General features: G+C 37.8%; 1 protein-coding gene across 2 annotated transcripts in view; it reads left to right on the top strand.

Moving 5' to 3' along the window:
• The window catches only part of Gm12695 (predicted gene 12695), a 63250-nt gene that overhangs the window by 2296 nt on the left and 38735 nt on the right, over positions 1-22219 (top strand). For both annotated transcript variants that reach the window (NM_001081284.2, XM_006503262.1), the window contains exons 3-4: positions 14712-14946; positions 21663-21803. In NM_001081284.2, coding sequence (NP_001074753.1) covers positions 14712-14946; positions 21663-21803 — 376 coding nt within the window. The remainder of the gene's footprint in view (positions 1-14711; positions 14947-21662; positions 21804-22219) is intronic.

Raw genomic sequence — 22219 nt, 5'->3', positions numbered from 1 at the left:
CTTCAAAGTTACTAGGTACTTGGCACAGAAGAACATGCAAGCTCTTTCCTCTAGACTTTTAGTTGTGATGAAAAGAAAAGAATGCCAATTAGACCTATTTTCTTCCAGAAAGTTGGTAGCTAGTTGCCTTTTTCTCCAAAGATAATTTACTTGCTTCTTTCTGCTATTGTGTCGTTGAGCATTGTGTGGGAAGTAATGCTTATTAAAGTCAAGACAATCACCCAAAGCATACTTAAAAACAAACATCTGGAGTCCAACGTAAGACAAACTGAAGCAGAGTCACTGAATGAAGGTCCTAGGACCATTGTCATCCAAACGGATACGCAGCATCAATTGTCTTGCTGCTTCACTTCCAGCATTGTCACCCAGAGTAAATCCAACATGAAGGTTGTCATCAGTCATGTGTGCATAGACTAGCAAGTGAGCAAGGCAGGATGGGGTCCATGATTTTGAGATCTTTGCAGAGCAGAGTGATGGGAGTTTTAGTCATAGACCTGTTTCTTCCTGGTCAGTTGACATTGAAAAAAATGTAGTGATATGTCTGGTCTTCTATTCTAATCTATAAAGCAGGAATTTAAAGACACCCGTATAGTAGGTTGACAGGATTAAAAGTATGCGGGCATTTTGCAGTGCCCAGGATATCTATGTATCTAATAAGTGATTTGCTATTGTTGAAGTATATCCTTTCAGGAATACAAAGTGTTTAATGAAAGCCATATACCATCCTATGACAAGGTTGTCATTTCATTTATATTCTATGCCTAAGAAGCAGATTATGTTCTATTTTATAGATGAAAAAACTATGATGAGATAAATGACCATTTCAAGATCTTTACCAGTCTTCTGTCACTGTATGAAAAGCAAAGATAATACGCAATGGAGCATACTTCTACCAGGAATACACACCACCACCACACCTCACGTTTCTCTTCATAAAGCTGACTATCTCCATCCCATTCAAAGCCTCTTGTTTTAAGAATGCCAAGTGTAGTTTGTTTCTAAAAGGAAACTGAGAACAAATCCTTGCTTAATTTAAATAGTAAGGGAGTAAATTGTTCATTAAGTAAATTGTGAAGTAAAAGCCACAGTTCTTGCTCACGAAACACTATAAACGTGGTATTATTTTATAGTGAGGCAGGGTTTTCTGTGAACTTCCTGCTGTTGTTGCTTGACTGCCATAGGCAATTAACATGCTTTGTTAGAATCCTCTTCTGCAGGTGGAAAGTGAACAGTTGTCAACAGACTACTTGTTGCTGAGGTAAAGGAGATCAACAGCTATCATGTCCCCTAAGTCTCCAAATGACTTAACTCAGGGCTGCTAAATCTGGAAAGGTTGTGTCTTTAAGTTGAACTAGTTAGTAAAAAAATCTGCATAAGAAGTTTAACTAAATAACAAAGGGGGGTGTCATCAAAAGGAAAGCCTGAGTGAAAGACTGAAGCAAAAGAATAATGAAAAGAATTGGCAGCACCTTTAGCTAAGATTGAAGAGGAAGTATTACCTCAAACTTGAAGATGTAGAACTGTGTATGAGCTTGTTACTCTGTCAATGTGCCAGAAACTACAGAATTTATTTCTTCACAGCTGTGGCTGCTAGAGATCTAACACTCAGGGAAGCATCTAGCAGAATTCCCTCTAGAGGAACCAGAAGAGGATTTCCATATGCCCTATGATCTCTTGCTTATCATTAGAGTTTTGGTACTATGTGACTTTTCCATGTTTGTACCTGTATTCAAATTCAAATGCCTCTTTTTATAAATATGCTAGTCAACTGGATTTTAGGCCCAGTATATAAATATATAAGTATATTATAATATATTAAACTCTCTCTCTCTCTCTCTCTCTCTCTCTCTCTCTCTCTCTCTCTCTCTCTCTCTTTGTGTGTGTGTGTGTGTGTGTGTGTGTGAGGTGTAAGATTTGGGACTTAAACATAGTAATCTCAATGGTGACACAATTCACCCCATAACCACCACCCATCTGTGCCACAAATAAGGTAACTAAGGGAAGCTGTTAAACGTAAGATTGTAGCATATGTCACCACTCCTCTTTTCTACTTCCATTATTACTTAAATATATATATATACCCAAGACCTATTTAATATAATCACCTTTCTCAAAGAAACTTAATCTATGTGCTTTGAAGAATGAAGCAAATTTTCTGTGGTTTGTACTGTCATCATTTCCCTTTAAGATTCTATCCAAGCCTTCCAAGTCAACTCTTTGCCTCTGCCTTTCTTGTCCCCTAGTAGACTGTATGAAGCTTTTACAGTGTCATGCATGAACAACCAACATTCATTGCACCTGAGGAGATCCCAAGCCCTCTCTACAGATGGACTAAGCAAAAATTGCTTTTTAAATGGATTCCCTATTGTCTCCTACACATTCTAGTGTGAAAATCCCCATTCTTCACCATGGCCTGAAGGATCCTTCTAAAATACAAATCTACTGTACCTGATAGCTCCCATAACATCCCTGAGTGTTATGAGATTTTATTGTGTTGAGACTTCCTATATCTCTGCCTCTCCCCTTAATTGTGAAGTCCTGTGAACAAAAATGTATCCTAGGCACAAAGTACAAAGTCCTCTATATGTTGAAAGCTGAGTAAGTGAATTAGAGTAACACAGTTGCCAAGTAAAGTAAAGATCTAACAATGTTTCCTTGCTTTAAAGGACTTCAGGCCTGAGATCTCAAGCTTTCAAATAGCATGCAGATGTTTCTCGGGATTCCTGAATAGTCTTTGATAGCTCTTTGAAAGGAAGATATGCCTTTATCTCATCTCCAAATAAGAGAGGGTAGAAATGGGGGATGACATCGAGCGGCTGGTGAACAACCCCTGGACAAATTGTAGCCAAACAATTTTAAGGACTAAACATGAAAGCAGTGATTTCCAAGGATCAGGGCATCTTGACAAAAAGCAGATAAAAGCAAATTCAATTATATAGTCCAGCCTCTTACTGCTGGGACTATGGGCCCCAAATGAAAGGAATGAAAAGATGTGCTACTGTCAATTCTGATGAATCATCTTTCTCACAATGGCCTGATACAAGGCATACTATTGAGGTAGGTGATATCCTGCTTTTTTCATTTTGCTTTTGCTAACAGAACAGTCCCACAGACCAGATACATCTGACCAAAGCAGGCGTATTTGTGCCCATGGTTCTGGAGGTCCAGGGTTGAGGGAGGTTGCATTTGATGATGGCTTTCCTTTTGGCAGTCTTAAAGTGGTGCAGGAATGCATGACAGTTAAAAAGTGTGGGCATGATATTTATTTTGTCTGTGCTTTCTATTCTTCTTTTCAAATCCCATGAGTCTATCACATGGTTGATTCTACTCTAGAATTTTATTTAGTCAGAAAACCTTCGTAAAGCTCCCACTCTAAAAATAATAGCTTGGTTAAATGTTCACCTTGGTTAAATGTCTCACAATGGAGAACAAACTCCAACCTGAGTTTTGGAGGGCACAGATCATATTAAAACTAAAATGAACAAACATCAGAATAATTGTTGTTAGGTGTTCTACCTTCTGGATGTGGGGAGGCTTTGTGTGTGATACTTTCTAACACAAAATCAAGGGAAACCAGGTACCCATCCTAGTAAAGATGCAGGTAGCAGATTGCCGAGGGACCTTGGCAAGAAAATATGCTTACAACCAAATCAACATGGTACATACCAGGTTTCTCCTTGGGTAAGTGTGCATGGTCATGGTTACATGAGTTAAATGCTTTGGTTTCTGTGTTTGTGCTGAGCATACACTAAGGTACTCAGAAAGATGTGTTCCCCCTTTGTAGTCAATACTCAAGGCAGGACTGTACTTGATTCTAGATACAATGTACAAGGAACCCCAGCACACTAAAGATGAAGGCAGCAGGGAGTATGAGAGAAGATTCTTAGCACAGAGTTATAATAAGTGTTGTTAAATTGATAGCAAATTGATAAATTCATGAATAGAATTGAAATGTGCATATTCTAAGAAATTCCTTCCAGTAAATAAAGTTGACTTCTATAATTGCTTCCAATGTCAAAGGCCAGTAAAAAGTCCTTTTGTTATTTAGATACTGTGTTATCAGTAGAGCAGTATTAGACACTGGGTAGGCTGTCTGCAAAGTTTTAAGGGGAAGGATTGTACACACTTATAACAATTTACCTTATTATTATAAGTCCATGTTTTCTCTGGTGTTTTCTCATAGAACTCTCTTAGAGAACAAAGTTTTGTCACTTTTAGTCCTCTGAAGTCATTCACAATAATACATTTTATATGTTTTTTTTCAAGCTGTTTAAAGTTTCAATAGATTTAGAAATTAGTGTATTATCTGAGATGCCATCACTATGCTCTCCACAGGTATAAGTGAGCACTTTCTGATAACTGAGCCTTGGGGATGCAGTAGAGTACTCAGAGTATTAGTGCTAGAAGACACAGCCAGCAGTGACCACTCAGATGGGGACAGGATAATGAGAAAAACAGGAAAAGATTACAATGATACAAAAAGAACTCTCAAAAGGCCTTTCTGGACAGGTAACATTTGCCTGTGTCTCTGTGGAAACAGAGCAGGGTCAGGCATAATAATGACCACAGCACATCAGACAGTAAGAGGACCTGAGCTGACCCTACCAGTGTTCCAGCAGCCATGGTCCTACTAGACTCCACTTTAGTGTAAAGATGTGTGAATTCTCTTTCTGTTCTGAAAAATATGTTGCAAATTTCCATGTCAAAGTTCAGATATCAGACAATTGGACTTCCTAGCAACTGCAACAAACGAGAAGGCCACTAAATTGAATTCACAGAGCAAAACAGCAACAACACAACACCAAAAAAATGTGTGAGATCAGAGAGGCCAACAAGCTCAGGCTAGACTCTGTGTGAGCCATGGCGTGAACTCTTTCTGTAGCATGAGAATCTACTGAAAAATTGAGAGGAACAGAGAATATATCACATTTACACTTTCCAAAGCATGGTTCTGGCTGCTCATGGATAGATAAACGGAGTGACAGAGGAAAAATTAGACCATTTCAGGCACTGTAAGTATAATCTAGGAAAGAGAAGTTGTAGCTTATTGATAAACCCTGAATAAAGTTTGTTCTGAGATGTGTAGATGGGTTGGAATATTACAGGACTGAAATGAAAACCTGATGGTAGAATAGTTATCTAGAATGTGCCAGACTCATAGTTCAATTTTGAATACTAGGGGAGAAGGAAATATCAAGCGAGAAAGGGAATATAGGAAGAATAACTATCACCCATAATTTTCTAAAATGCACAGTTGAGGGCTGATTTAGAGCCCTTGTTGCTTTGGCAGAGGACTCAGGTCCCCATATGGCAGTTTGCCATTATCTATAACTCCAGGAGGTCTGGCACCCTCTGATGACTTTCAAGGGCTCTAGGCACACAGGTGGTACACATATATACATGCGTGTCAAACACTCATGCACACAAATTAAAAATAGATAAACCTTTAAAAGAAAACCAACTGAACATTAGAGCAAATGCTGTTGTGTCCATTGACACATGTTCAAAGTGATGAATATGCTAAAATCATTCTGCCCTAAGCCTTTTATACTGCATTTAGCTGCTTCTTTTCACCTACAGTGGCTATATAAGGTAAATTTCTCTTTGCTGTGATGAGACATGCAACAAGAAGCAGGTCAAGGATGAAAAGGTTTACTTTGGGTCTCAGTCAGAAGGTCTGCAGCAGAAGCATGAGGCAGCTGGTCACACTGCATCCACAGTGAGGAGGACAGAGCACTCTGGGTCTCAGTTTGCTTTCTCCTTACTCAGCCCATAACTCCAGTCCAGGCAGCTTTGCTGGGTCTTCCCTCTCAGTTCATCCAATTTTGAAACTCTTATAGGCATGCACGGCAGCTAGTCTCCTAGCTGATTCTAGATCCTGCCTAGTTGTCAGTATTAACTGTCTCTATGGGTTTTATTGATTCCTTCTGTTTGGCTTTGGGCTTATCTGAAGGATCGTGAGAAGTACAATGATACCTAAAATACTGTTGTTGTTAATGCATGCACATAGTAGAAAGCACAAGCAGAAATCTTCAGCTTATGACATTCTGTGCAACAACAAGGAAAACGTGTACTCACTGATCCCAACTACTGGGACTGTATGGTAAAAGTTGTCAATTTATCATTTAAAATTCTGTGTTTCAGAAAAAAAAAAAAAAACTATAGAAGGAAAGCTTTAAACTCAGAGACCAAGCACTATTTGAAATGACTGTAACTCATTTCCTAGGGAAAAATAACCCTTTTAGCATGCACAGAGCTATTGCAAGAGAATAAGGTAAATATGAGCAATCCTATGTAGAATTTGACAACAGACCCAGACAGGCAATTCACAAAAGAAGAAGTGAACAGCTGATATGGGGAAATTTTAGACTGCATGATATTAGAAGAAATATATACAGCAATGAGGTATTATTTTTATAAATCAAATTAAAAACACGTTTAAAATGAAAATGCTCAGAGTTGATAAGGCTTAGAGAATATGGAGGTGTATTTAAAGTATGTGCTCATCAAAAACCTTAGACATGTATATATACCTCAGTATAATCAAAGCATGGAATCAGATTCTGTCTTAGTTGGTTTTTTTTTGTTGTTGTTTTTTGGTTTTTTGTTTGTTTGTTTGTTTTTGTTTTTTCTTGCTGGACTAAAGCACCAAACCCATAAACACTTGGGAAGTAAAGAGTTTATAAGACCATATGCTTCTCAGGTCACACTTCATGTCTGAAAGAAGTCAGGGCAGGAATACAAGTATGGCAGGAAACTGAAGGAAGAAGGTGATATAGAGGCCACGAAGGAGTGCTGCTTACTTGCTTGCTCCTTGTGGCTTGCTCAACCTTCTTTCTTATAGGCAAGACCACCAGTCCAGGTGTGGCAATGCTTTCCCCCACCAATCATCAATAAAAATTAAAAATTAACCATAGACCAATCTAGTGAGGGTATTTTCCTTCTTGTGACCCCCTTCTTCCAAACAACTCTAGCTTGTAGCAAAGTAACCACCACATATTCCTAGCACTAAAAATATAATTATACATGTACTCCTTTCTTGGGAAGCTGCTGAAGTTGGCAGAGTGGCAAGTTCTAGTACTGGATAGCCACTTCCACTTTTGAACAACCTGTTGGCCATTGTAACAAAGCATGTACCCCTGGGCTGGAAGGTAATGGTTAGGCTCTGCAAGGGTATCAATATTTTTGGAAATTTCTACAGAAACACATTAAAGAACTTAACCTTTCTCTGAAAGCAGTTGGGCATCAACCCTTCATAAGGCCTCTACCACTTCCAAGACTGGAGCAGAATTTATTGACTCATTCTGAAAGGCTGGTCCATGAGACCAATCAAGGGCAAGCTGCGCAGGAATAACTCAGTAGCATACCTCTACACTATGACAACAAATCTAGTGTGGCTGAAATCTACCAGAAAATTTGCTTACCTGGGGCATCAAACTCATGAGGTTAGGTAAAAATATCAGGCAGTGATATTTCAGGCACTCTGAAAAGAAATAGGGAAAAAGCCAAGATCCACTATTGGAAGAAGAAAAAGGAAGAGAAGGAAGAGGAGGAGGAGTAGGGGGAGGAGGGGAGGAGGAGGAAGAGGAGGAGGAAGAAGAGGAAGAGGGAAGAGGAAGAGGAGGAGGAGGAGGAAGAAGAAGGAGAAGGAGAAGGAGAAAAGAAGAAGAAGAAGAAGAAGAAGAAGAAGAAGAAGAAGAAGAAGAAGAAGAAGAAGAAGAAGAAGAAGAAGAAGAAGAAGAAGAAGAAAAGAAAAAGAAGAAGAAAGAAGAAGCTCATTAGGTTTGAGAGGCAGGCAAAAAGAAATGTGGAAAAGATCAGCACACTCATGGAGGCCCACATGACCAATGGACTCCTAATATGAATTCAATAAAGCCAGTGCTTCAGTCAATCAACCAACCAACCAATAACTGGCCTAAGTGCTATATTTATGGTTCAATCCTGTTGGAATAGTCATTGCTGAATGCAACCGTTAATTTCATAGATTTTCACAAGTTGTAAGGCTAGATACCTGTAGGATTTGCACATTTACCATCCACAATAAGGAAGTTTTAGTTATAATGGGAATAGTTGCAGGGATAGGGAATCAGAGTAAGAGAACTTTGATGTGTAGCACAAGGATGATTGGTCAACATCTGCAAAGCGGCTACCAACATTAGGTCTGAAAAGATTACAAGATGAATGCTACTGAAACTAAATGGAGCCTTCTGTAGCACTAGCCACCATAATGAAGGAAGTGGCCTTTAGTTCAGGGGTACAGGAAGACTGAGGCAATTTGCAGGGAGAGAACCATTCAAAGCTACCCATCCAAAGTCAGAGGTAGTTGCTAACAGAGTCTACCTGGCCAGTTGGTTAGGCAAGAGAATGTCATATAAATATATTTCATAGAACAGAGTATGCAAATAAATAAAAAAGTTTGTGACAAAGTAAATTGTAATGGTACAGGATAGGTTAAACTCTTGCATATTGACAATGTGAAAAACTATTAAATATTTAATGTACTACAGAAATTAAAGCATTGATATGTAAATTTTTCCACATTGTATTGTAAACCAGAGATTTAAAATAATCAGGATGTGATTTCATCTTTAAAAAAAAAAACCTAAAGAGAACAAAAGTATCTGTGCAAGAATATGACGGGTTTGCATGATGATATCATATATCCAGCTAAAAGCTTGATAACCCAAGTTTATATTTGCATAGTATACTAGTAAATCCATGATTTCTTCACATATCACTGATTTAGTCTAATTCAATCAGACAAATAATGGGCAATGGTTACTGTTCTCACTCCATAAAACCATGCGTAGCATCTAGGACAGTGGTTCTCAACCTTCAGAATGCTGTGATGCTTTAAAACAGTTCTTCATGTTGTGGAGACCCCGAATCACAAATTATTTCATTTCTACTTCATAACTGTAATTTTGTTACTCTTAGGAATCATAATGTAAACATCTGTTATGCATGATCTCTGATATGCAATCTCTGTGGGGGTCACAACCCACACGTTGAGACCTACTGATCTAGGGTATGCTACAGAACGAACCTATATTCTTTCAGTGTAGTTAGAAGACCTCACTCAGACACAGTACCCTAATGTGAAGAGATAATTTCTGAAGAGGCTGTTCAGTTGAACATTCTACTTTAATTTTCAATAGCCAAATTTGAGATAAAGCAAGTAGAAATGACACAAAATCTCAAGCCTCTCACAGTTATTTATTTCAAAGAGGCCAAAGAAAAATAATTCACCTGGGAAAACCCTGTTGCAATGTTCAGAAATTTTCCATAAAACTAATTGTATTATTGAGAAGTTGATTTTATACTAATCACTTTGCTTTTCAACTTGGCAATTCCTAGAGCTTGCATTTATTATGATTATCAAGTAACAAAGTATCAGGATACATTAGGGGTTTTTCCATCTGTTCACAGTTCCCGTTGCTGAAATCTAGCAAAACCTATGTACTTGAACTTTGGGATCCTTATTAGTTAAGCAAGCTCTAGAACTCATGAGAAAAAGGAATCTATTATAGACCTGGGTGATGGGGGAAGTACTTTTGATGGTGGAAACCCATAAGAAACAACGCTAAATTGCCATTTGTCAGGGCCTCTGAACACTAGGCAAAGTGCCATGGTGTCTTTTCTTTCTAGACTGGGATTGAATGAACATAGGGCATATATGACAAGTGCTCACTAACTAAACCATTTCTACAGCCTTTCTGGTTGTGATCTTGGTTGTTAGCCTTTTTAAAAATTTTAGTACAATGTCTTACTAGTTGTTTGTGATTGCCTTGAACTCTTTGGTACATGAATATGAACCTGTTTCATAGTTTTTTCACAAGTTCATAGGTTTCCCAAGAATAAATTGATCCATTTTTTCCTAGAATATTTTTCTCTTTAATTAATTAATTAATTAGTTTGTTTGTTGATTGTTTTGCTGTTGTTTTTGTATATTCTCTCTTAATAATATAGTCTTAATACAATGGCTATCTTGAATAGATGTTTACTACCATCAGAAAAAGGAGGTAATAATATATACTCAAAACACAAACAGAAGTCAAGGTCTGTGGTACACAAGATACACAACTGTAAATGATAAATAGAGCTTTCAGGAGAGCAGAGATATTGAGATGTCATTTACGATTTAAAAGAAAATCACATCAAAGAACAATCACTGGTTGAACTAGTTACTAATTTATATCTTTCACAATCAGAGTCATTTGAGAAAGCTGCTATATTCTCCAAAAAAACTATAGTATAAATGGGTTGAGCACATAAATTTACAATTTTCATTACTGCCAGAACAGAGCTCAAAGTTATAAAGAGTTGAGCTTCTTTGTGATTGTAGCATCTCTGTCTTTGGGAAGTATAAACATAGGCTGAATGAGCACTTTGATGTTCTACAAAGACAAGAGCTTAGGATGTGGAATAGAAACCACTCTAGGTTAGGTTTGTTTTCACTAAAATTTGCATTCATATTTTAAAGACAAGATTTAAAACCCTATTGTTTAATTATGAATAGTTTGTAAATTATAGGTGTGAAATTGAGGCACACAGGCTTTGGAGGCATATGAGTCTGGATTAAAGTGTGGTAATGTATACATTTGTGATGTCACTAGTGATGGAGCAGTGATTTGTTTATGTATAGATATAGGAGTAGAATTAACATCATTTTAATATCTTTCTGGAAACTAAATCTCTTTTGTAATATCCCCATAGCTCAAAAAACAAAAAACAAACAAACAAACAAACAAAAACAAAAAACAAAAAACAAAAAAACAAACAAACAACAACAACAAAAAAACCAAAACCAAAAACCAAAAAAAGCACAATGTTAGAAACCCTCACAGATTTTTAACAATAACATTTGCAACATATTTTATCACAGACTTTGTCCTTCAGATACCATAATATTTCATTTACAGTGATATTTCAGGTGTATTCCCACCCGAATTGCTATGTTATGTTTAACATCTTTCTAAAAAATAAGAAGAGAGGGAAGACCCTGATAGCGCTGATGATTTCTTATGACTTTCAATAAGAACATTTTACAAAAATGAAAATTAGATCCCCAGTCCCTGTGCTCTCACAGTCCCGGGAGTCTACTCTAGAGGATAGTTGGCACATGGTTGGGAATTGGAGCCACTGATTGGCTGCCAAGGCTGGCAGACATTTTGGATGGCATCTGGTGACCTTTTGCTGATCCCCCTGGGTACTCTATTTGAGATTTTATGTAATCCAAATGAAATGTGTGATCTGTTGAGGTAGAGTTGCATGGGAGGGTCACCAGGGACCCTGTATCACTAAGGCAAAGAATCCTGCCACTCGTCCTGTAGTGTTTCTTTTTAGCCCCAGTACTCTGAGCTTCATCAGCAGGGAGCCCTAAAGGCCTGGTTGCCTCCAGTGTGGGGAAGGGAACAGTTGGGCAGCTTGCCCTCATTTTTGATCACTCAGCAGCACTGTAATCATCTCTAATTACTCTAGCCAGGGATGCTACTGAATTCTTCATAGTAACCCTAGGATCAGAAGCTGGGGCCAGAAATACATGTGAGGAAGCTAACTGCCAGGTTTCCAACACACTACTCATGCTGTGTTTTCCCCTTTCTTTTAAAATGGCAAATTTCTATTTTCAGTAAAGTAGGTAGCTAACACACCGCCTAGAAGAAAGAACTGTGAGTTTGTGAACAACACAACAAGAAATGTGTGTTGAAGAGATGTTTGTGCTAAGCAGAGACACATGTCGTTTCTCAGCTGGAGAGTCTATTTCATGCTAATTTTTAAAGTGCTACGTATTTTTTTTTAAAGACAGTTTTTACTTGAAACAGACCTAACAGGTTATTTTTGGTTTCACATCTACTGTGGTTGTTCTAAAAGATAGGAAGATACACTGAAGAATTTCTTGGGCATTTCTGCCCTGAGTGTACCAAGAGAAGGATTTTATAGGTAAGTAAAGCAAATATGATATAAGTTCTCTGTCTCCACCCAGGAGTGTTCTCTCTCCTCCATGGCCTTCAAAGTCTACACTTCCTGCTATGATGGTCTGTTACTCTGTTTTTGAATCCTCATTCAATTCCAAATTTCTTTTTTTTCTTTTCTTTTTTTTATTACATATTTTCCTAATTATATTTCCAATGCTATCCCAAAAGTCCCCCATACCCTCCCCCCCACTTCCCTACCCACTCATTCCCATTTTTTTTGGCCCTGGCGTTCCTCTGTACTGGGGCATATACAGTTTGCGTGTCCAATGGGCCTCTCTTTCCAGTGATGGCCGACTAGGCCATCTTTTGATACCTATGCAGCTAGAGTCAAGAGCTCTGGGGTACTGGTTAGTTCATAATGTTGTTCCACCTATAGGGTTGCAGATCCCTTTAGCTCAATCCCAAGTTTCTATATTCACCCTATGACCCCACTGACTACAGGATATAAATCTGGGCATTCTAGAAGAGTATTTAAATCAGTGTCCACCACTGAAATAGCCATGTAGTCACTTTAAAATCTCTGAATCTCAGTGTCTTCATCTGGAATTGAGAATATGACTTTTTTGAGGTTGATTTAGGGACCAAATTAATTAAGCGATTAAAAGAGATGGTTGGCATCATGAAAGGAAACAGTTTCCTTTGTTTTACTAATTATCACAGACCATAGTTATGTCTCTCTCCTCTGAACACCAAAGAGTGTTCACTATTTCTTTGCACTGATCGCTAGTCATGGATGTGTGGGGCACATATATCTATAAGATTTATGCCAATTTCTTTAGACATTTTAGAAGACTATATTTGCACTGACAAAAGCATATCTTTTTTTGCTTTTTCTTTTTTTTATTACGTATTTTCCTCAATTACATTTCCAATGTTATCCCAAAAGTCCCACACACACACCCCCACTCCCCTCCCACCCATTCCCATTTTTTTTTTTTGTCTATCTCTCACTGGGTTGTCACAAACATTATACAGTCATGCAACAAATGCTCAGTTCAAGAAAGGGGAAGATCCCAGTACCCCAAAGCCCCACACACTCCCATCTACATTCTATATTAACCCCCACAGTAACTATTAATCTGACTTCAAAATCAATATTAGGAAAATTTTAAATATCATAGTTTATGACATTTTAATAGAAATTTAAGTATGTTGAATACAAAAAACTCAATGTTTTTTTTTCTCAGTATAAGATATATTTGTCAAATATGCATTCTCTTTTTCTAGCATTCTGCCTTTCACTATTTTCTTTGGAATTCACAAATCTGGCAAAGGGATAGCTCCAGGTGAACATTACTGTCTCCTTTCTCTGCATCTCCATGAGGAATACTGAGTATTCTCAGAGGAGAGCATCCATGCTCCCAAACTGGAGTCACAAAAGTCTGTGTTCTCCATCTCCATGCTAGCAAACTGTCCTCATTTCCTATTTAGATACCAGGTCTCTCACTCTTCATAGCACATAATTCAAATAATTTCTCCTTAATTCAGACTTTCCATTGCATTCTTTCCCAATGAGACCAATCAAGTAACTGTCTTATTAGCAGAGAAAAAATTAAGAGATTAGAAGTTATTAACCTGTTGTCACCAAACACATAAATGGGAGTGCATGTGTCCATGATTGCATTTTTCCTGCACTGGGCCTCTCTGATCAAATCTCTTATTGCATCTGATCCACTGTGCTTCTTTAGTACCATTTTCTCCACATCAGCATTGCAATGTGTGGAAATCCTGGCCATCTCTAAACACAACAGTAGGAGAGAGCTGTCTGAAAACCCAGGTTATTTGCCACACCCCTCAACTCAGGCAGCTCGACTTCTTCACTCTGTTCTTCCCACCTCCTCTCTCTGGTTCCTCATCTCTGTCTTACCTTCCTTCATTTTATCCTAGTGTCACTTTCACTAGTTCATTGGAACCAGCTGTCTGCTCAGGATCTAACAGTGCTCATATGGCTAAACCATAGACCCATTGCAGAACACACTGGCATTTGAGACTGTTGTCTGGGCTTCTTTCTAGAAACATCTTTAGTTCTGCTGCTGAGTCAATACTCCTGGGTTCTCCCCTGACTTCCCAGAAATTTCTCTCTACTCACTTTTTAGGAACCATCTCCTTTCGTTTACACAGATGTTAATCTGAGTTCTATCTACACTTTTTTTTAAATTACATGATGCTGTTACAAAAAAAAAACAAAAAAACAAAAAACAAAAAACAAACAAACAAACAAACAAAAAGATGACCATAAAACTACACATATATTCAAAGAACTGCTAGTAGCTTAATTTGTATCAGATCAACAAATACTGGAGCATTTGAGATAACATTTAGAGAAAAAGTCTTGGAGTCAAACATCTGAGGAAAGACAGAATAGAGCCATGACTGGCAAAAGAGTTTGACTTTTGTCCATTTCTAGGTGCAAAAGCTTATTTGAGTTATAAATGCGCAATGTTCTCATGGTTAGGGTTCAATTTTGACTGTGTTCACTTCCTGTAGTAAGTGGTCTAGAGCAGATAATCAGATTATTAGGAAGTGAGAATAGAAAAAATAGTCTGAGAAGACAGTGGCATGGTGCTCTCAGGTACATGATGCTTAGACAGACAGCCATGTTTACCACTAATTACATCTCACAGGGCTGTTCCTGCTGTTCACGCTTCCATACTCACACCTTCTGCTTCTCATGCCAGCGTTGTGTATGATGAGGAGTGTTCCTTATGACTGACAAGGTGCAAACTCTCTTCACAGTAAGCAGAATGAGAAGTTGAAGACAGAACCTCAAACCTCACTCCAGAAACCCAGGAATGATTATTCAAGACGGGTGAGCAGAGACCTGCCAGGACCCACTGACTCTTCTGAGCAACAAATAACTGCTAACCCAGCTGAGAAGGAAGAAAGCAAGCACCAAAGAAGCAGCCTAAAACCCGAAAGCAATCAAAAGTTCTTAACCAGAGTATTCAGTAACAGGTTCCTGGATGGCAGGGTGAGTAACAAGAGATGGCCAAGCTTTTCTTGGTAACTCATTAGAAAAGTGCAGAGGAGAACATAATTTCATGCATACATATACAAATAGAAATAAGTACTTTTTCATAGACTAGAAATTATAAATGCTTCTTTTTCAACTTGAAAATAAATTTTGAGGGGATTTTGTGTAGTACAATTTTGTCTACAACAAATTGAGCTGGTCAACATAACTGTGGCAAACTCACTGATACTCAGCAATGGATACAGTAATGAGCATCACTAGCCAAAGGTCTGAGGTTTATGTTATGTTACGTGATAAACGCCATGATCAAAAGCCACTTAGGGAGGAAGAAGGGGCTTATTTTTCAGACAGCTTATGGTCCATCTTGAAGGTAAATCATAGTATAGAAAGGCAAGAACCTTGAGTCCTGAACTGGAGCAGTGACCACTGAGGGATGGTGCTTATTGGTTTGCTCTCCGTGGCTTGCCCAGCCTGGTCTCTTATATAACTCAGGACCACCTGACCAAGGTAGCACCATTCCAAATGAGCAGGATGTTCCTACACCAGTAATTAATCAACAAAATGCCTCACAGACTTGACTAAAGGCCAGTCTGAGGGGGGCATCTTCCAAATTGAAGTTTCCTCTTCTCAAATGATTCTACCTTTTGCCTAGTTGACAAGAATCTAACCAGAACACCATGTGAGGTCTCAGTCTGTTGCAGAAGGAATGTCTGTCTGCTTTCACCTTACAAGAAGAAAAGACTATTAATTTTCAAAACCTCATGCACCTCTGTTTAAATATCAGAAAACTGTGGGCCCCAAACTGTTTTGTTGGAAATACATATCACAAGACTCTACTAGTAACCATCTGAACAATCCATAAAAACTATCTTGAGAAGGATAAATTTAAATGGTTAGTAATTTAAAATTAAAAGGCAAGTATAGCACCAATTGAAAACTGGGTCCAAATCAAGACCAAACTAATGATTCATTGATAACGAAGTGCCATTTCCAAAAATTACTGAAATTTCAATTAAATGGATACATAGAGTGGGTGTTTTGCAATGCTGCCAAGCATTAAGTGACAGCCAGATATTTTAGTAGAATACTGATTAAAGTCTGCATAAAACTCAAAGAGAAGTATTTTTAGCTTATAATTTTAATAGCCCTTTAAAAACTCATCAAGATGCCAGCTAGATTTTTTCCATAGGAGGAAGTGAATGGCTATGGATTCTAACCTTCTGTGCCTAAGAACCAGGCAAAAGACCGTGTATGTGGAATACTTGACAGCCCACCAGAATATTTCAGAATGCATTCTGAGTGTTCTAACTGAATACTGAAGTCCATTTATTAAAGTAACATGACCAGTAAGATAGTGGGACAACTAAGGCTAAAACTCAGGCCTTCTGGCCTCCACTTAGTATTTTCTACTGGCTTTCTCATGGTGAATTCTTGAAGTATGGTCTCTTTAGGGCAGGAAAGAATAAACTAGCAAGATTAAAATAGTATTGTATGAATACCTAAAAGTCTCTGAGTTTCCCTCTAATTTTGATGCTAGCATTGATGTATCTCCTCTATTTTGTCACTCTCAAGAATGACTTTAGTAAAAATAACACAGTTAAAAAAATCCTCTTTGTTGTGACCAGGTACTTCAGATACGTACTATTTTCACTTTATGTGTTGTATTACCAGATGCACATGCCAATGTTGTTCTCTACTGTGATAGATGACAACTTGAGATTCCAAGTTAAAGTGACACATAGGGTGTTCATAGGATTCCTGACCTGCTTTTACCACTGTTGCCCCTGCTGTTTTCTGCCTCTTCTTCCTCCTCTTTCTCCTGCTCCTTCCTCCTGCTCCATACCCTCCTGGCCCTTCTCCTCTTCCTCCTCCTGGTCCGTCTTTTACTCTTCCTCCTCAATCCCTCCTGTTCTTCCTTCTTCTCTTCATCTACCCAACATTCAATATACCCCAAGCTTCAAACTCTGTGTAGTTGAGAACTACCTTCAGCCTCTTATCATCTTTTCTTTTCCTCTTGAATACTAGGATTGCAGGCATGTGCCATCATGCCTGGTTTATAAGGTGGTGAGGATGGAACTCTGGGCTTGTACATGCTAGATAAGCACTGTGCTAATTGAGCTACACAGTAAGCCTTCCATTTTCTTTAAATTTTAATTGATTTCCCTAATCATAAAATATTACACAATTGCTAGAAAACAGCATAATATAAATAATTAAAAACAAAAACATAAAATAGGAAAACAATGGCATTCTACCCTCTATATGTTGATATAGAGTGAGAGTAATTATGTATGATTTTTTTCTCCCTTCTTCAGTTCATTTCATGTTAAGGGTTCTTCCATCAGCATGAAAAAAAAAAAAAAAAAAAAAAACGTTCTTCCTACACTAAGTTTAGCGATTCTTCACTCACATTTAAAGCAAACTGTTATCATTTGCCATGTGTCGAGTACTAGTCTAATACCTTTACATGTGTTAACTAATTTCTACCACAAACCACCCAGTGATGCAAGGTACACTTAGGAACAATTACATCTTTAGTTCATGGATAAGGAAGCAGAGTCAAGGACAGTTGCTTTGCCAGTACCATAATGCTGAGAAGTGTCAATCTGATTATTCTAGCTCAGATTCTAGGCACTGCTGTTTTCAGATTGAGTCTGCTCCTTTGTTTTGGTAAAAATCAAGGCCGTTGTAGCCCATAAGCTAACTCCATACTATTCATACATTCATCCACCTATAGTCAGCTCCTCACTGATGATATGAATCTTGCAATTACCATGACTACCATAAAAAAGTTGCTGTGTCAGCAGTTCAGTTCATGTATTTCCCTGATGTGGAGTCTTTGCTGGCTCTGTCACACCAAAGGGAAATGACTTTCTTCTCCCACCTAGAATTCATCACGGGCTTTTGAGAGGCTCAGTGTGGGACACCAGCTACCAAATACAGGAAGGCCTCCTGGGAAGTGTGGGGACTGACTAATTGGTTCTGTCTGCCAGGCAGGCATGTAATGCTGGCTTGCCAGATGGCAGCCACAGTTGCCTGGTGCAGAAACCCTCATTACCACCTTGACTAAGTGGTAAATGGGATCCTGCTGTAGTTATAGAAACACACCAATCAAAATGACTTCTAGATCTTTATCACTCACACACAGATAAAAATAAGCCTGGGATGTGGCCCACAATCTGGACAGATTAATTTGCTCCAAAAGAGAAGTTACTGATAAAGGCTGAAGCAGCATGAAGGGGGGCAAGCAAGCATCAAATAGTAGATGGTATTCAAGGGATAACTTTAACAGGGGGGGGGGTAAGGCTTAACAGGTTATAAGAACACAACATTTTTATATCTTTGAAAATAGTAATACATCTGAAAATGAGCTGGACAAGCCTTAAAGGAATTGTCTAAGGTCTCCTAAGATGAGGAATGAGCTATTCATATTCTTTTTCTTCCTCTGGATAAACCTTTGAAAATGTGATATGATATACATATCTATATCTATATATCTATATATATATTTGTATCTCTATATCTATATGTAGTTTCTCAGAAACATTAGTGCTGATTTCTTTGATAATTTTTTAAAAGAATGTGTGACTAACATCAAAGACAGTAACACAATTTTAAAATATAAATTAAAGTGTGCTTATAGCATCTGGCAGCACAAAAATAAAAGTGTGAGTGATTTCACTTTAATAGCTATCACAGCCAATTGGTAACAGTGTTCTTCAAAGACTTTTTGCATAGATCACATCTAGCTATGCATTAGAACCCCATGAATTTTGCCTCCAATACAGAGATGAATAGACAGATACAAGGGGCTTTCCCACTTTGGATGTATATTTTCAGCTCAATTCCACATGTTCAAAGTAGAGTCTTTGCTCTTGCTCATCTTCAAGTGACCTCATCAAGCATGGTCTCAATTCCACTCTTCTAATTGCACCAGTAAGAAACTAAGACAGGCTTTCGTCCTCTCACTCCATAACTCTCACATTCAGCTAGTCACTGAGTCCCTTACTTTAGTCCTTTTCTTTCTGTCTTTTGTTTGTTTGTTTGTTTGTTTGTTTCTTCTGTTTTTAATCTATCAGAGTTCGAATCTGTTTTATAGGGCATATTTTAATCTTTACACCAGTGGATTTTCTGTTTTATAAATGCCCCTCTTTGTACTGGCAGCTATTATAATAAATCTTGTCACATAATATCTAGAACTTGATTGTTTATAGCAACTACCATGTGTACTCACATCTATAGGTGTGAACTTAGTCAGTCTTTGTTGATCCCAGTTGGATTTGGCTAGTCTGTCTTAAATGGTAAATTTGTTTCAGGCATTATTTCTCTTATTTTTGTCTTTATTGTGTTTTTTCTTATTGCAATATATATTTTTCTTATGGAATATTATATACTTATGAAATAGTATTTATAAAGAACTGATGTGTAATCCTTAAACACTATGTATTTGTGTATCTATACACACACACACACACACACACACACACACACACACACATGCATAAACACATAGACACACAAATAACAGACAGGTAGGTAAATTAACAAAATAGAAGACTCAAGCATAAGTGCATGTAACTATGGCCACTTTATACTTGACATGAATGCCAAAAAAACACACTGGAGAAGAGGGTGCATCCTCAATAAATAGTGCTGGGAAACCTGAACATCCGGATGCAGAAGAATAAAATTAGACCCATATTTTTAATATGTAAGATTTATTTGGCTCCCAACATTTCTAATATTGCCTGGAAAATAATAACTGTGCATAAAATTATTATGCTTTGTTTTTTAACAATTCTTACAAACCATATCACAAAACTAGCATTGACTGAAAGTACTGCAGATGGTTTTGTCATCCAAAAGCAGGATTTTATATTACTTTCAGATATAGCACAGACTATAGCAAGTCCTTTGCCAAAGACTAGATACCTCTCTCTCTCTCTCTCTCTCTCTCTCTCTCTCTCCTCCATTGGCATGTTCTCTATTCTCCTTTTCCTGTCATCTTTCTTCCCTTCCCGTCCCTACTATGTTGTTAGCCAATCAAAATCTAACATCTTTTTCAAGCCTAGACATAGTTGACGTTGCCTAATGACCTGGCATGAGTCTTCCATGTTAGGTGAATCTATGCACTGCTCTAGTAAGACTTTTTCTACCCTATTTTGTCCTACTGTCATGGTTCCTTGCTGTATCTCTCACTGTTTGCAAGTTATGAGAGCAATGGAAGATTCATTTCTGTTCTTTCTAGAGCCTCTTAGAGTGCCTGGCAGAGACTTGTGGAAACCCTATCCATCCATACATCCATATATCCATACACCCAGACATACATCCATATAGCCACACATACATACATACATGTGCATGTGTGTGTGTATTTGTGTTTGTTTTGTGCAAAACTCTGCTTTCCATCTATGAAATGGAGCTAAAACCACTGGGTTGCCCTAGGAGGAAAATTGATTTATATATATATCCCCATATGATGCCCTTGTTCAGAGTATGTAACATAACCAAATCTTCTTTATATACATATTCTATAACTGATATTCTTGCCCACACTGGAGAGCCTCTTGATTTTTCCTTAAAATATTTCATGACTACAAATATGTTGTTGTCATACTGATAGTTATTTGCCACAGCTATCATTTGACTGAAGAGAATAAGTTACCACAGTCCTTTTGATAGTATCTTTACTGAGACTAATACTAATCACAGATCTGGATTTTTACTCAAGATTTCACTGAAATTGAATATGAAACCAAACTGTAAAGTGATGAATATGAACATCTTGGAAAGAATGGTTGTTTTTGTTTTTGTTTTGTTCGAGAGAAAATATATGTTGTCCCATTCAGAGCATGTGCGAAAATACCAACTTCACCCAAAAGCCTGAAATGGATTGGAAGCAAAAGGCACAAATTTTGTGAAGCTTGTTGGAATAATTGGGGAAAGACAGTACAAACAGCTTAGCACTTGGTTACATTGAAGATTTCCCCTGCAAATTGGGATGGAAGGATTGTTTCTGGGCATGTGAATCCTGGTACTAGCTAGTCAAGAATTTAAAATATGAAAGTTACATAAAGGAAGTATCTCATTAGTTTGTGGAACATGTTTTAGAAGCATATCATCTACTGTTGCCAGGATCAATTTTTCGCAGCCATCAAGGCCCTGCAGACTAGCATAATGAACCATCATAAAATACAGAAAGTTTCAAATACCAATACTTCACCATATTCTATGGAAGTGAGATTAGATTTTAACCTTGACCCTAACTCCTCTTATTTTGTTATAAGCTTTAATAACACTTTTGTAGAGTAAAACTTTAAATTTATTTTCTTCTTGCCCAAGCTCATAATTGCCTTTACCACCCTTTACTGAACTTGTTAATAAAAACATCGTACAATGACTCCCATTTTTGGTAAGATTCCACATTTGTCTACAAACACCTTATGTTCTACCTATTTTCAAAACACCTTCCTTGCACAGATGAGACAGTATCTAATTGTTCCCATTTTGTTCCACATGTGTTAATTGTCTAATGCTGAAACAGTATGGAGTAAGTGTTCTTCACTGGAAATTCAGTTACTCCATGGCATCATGGCCCAAGTTTCGCTGAAAAAAGCCACTTGGCTCACTCGTATTCTCCTTGTTTGTTTTCTTTTCCCTTCTATATTTCTGCTCTTTGCTTTCATTTGTTTTTCTTTCTTTCTTTCTTTAAGATTTCCTATGAGGCAAATGTCCACTGCAGCTCTGTACCAACAGGAGACCAATCACTATCCTATATGCATAGTCTCCCCAGAAGAAAGTCTGTAGGCTGGTGCTTGGAACATACAGCAAAGGACAGCTCTGGCCAAGCAGAGGTGTGTATGCTGAATTATTGCCTTGTTTTCTAAAGATGTGTGCATGGTAAGCACTAGTCACTGACTGTATTTTCATGTGAAATACTGGTTAGAATATCAGTGGATGGACTGACAGATATCATACTCCTTTTATTCTGCAGATTCACAGGAATCTTCCTTGGGGACTTTTCAGGCAAGCCTATAGATCTCAACTTTCTTTACTCCAAATTTCCTAGAAGGGCCCCTAGCATTCCAGTTAACCTAATCTCAATTCAGTCTTTATCTTTTGTTACACTCTCAGCACTAAACTCCATAATCTGACAAGCCCATAAGATTTATTATTCTAGATGCTTGTTAAAGATGAAATGAAGTTTCATTGATTGTGAAAGACAGTTGATGGGCATTAGAGATAAATGTCCTCTAAGAAGAGTTGTTTC

Source organism: Mus musculus, chromosome 4 (genome assembly GCF_000001635.26).
Source record: "Mus musculus strain C57BL/6J chromosome 4, GRCm38.p6 C57BL/6J".
Taxonomy (NCBI): Eukaryota; Metazoa; Chordata; class Mammalia; order Rodentia; family Muridae; genus Mus; species Mus musculus.
This window is presented reverse-complemented; position numbering and strand designations above follow the sequence as displayed.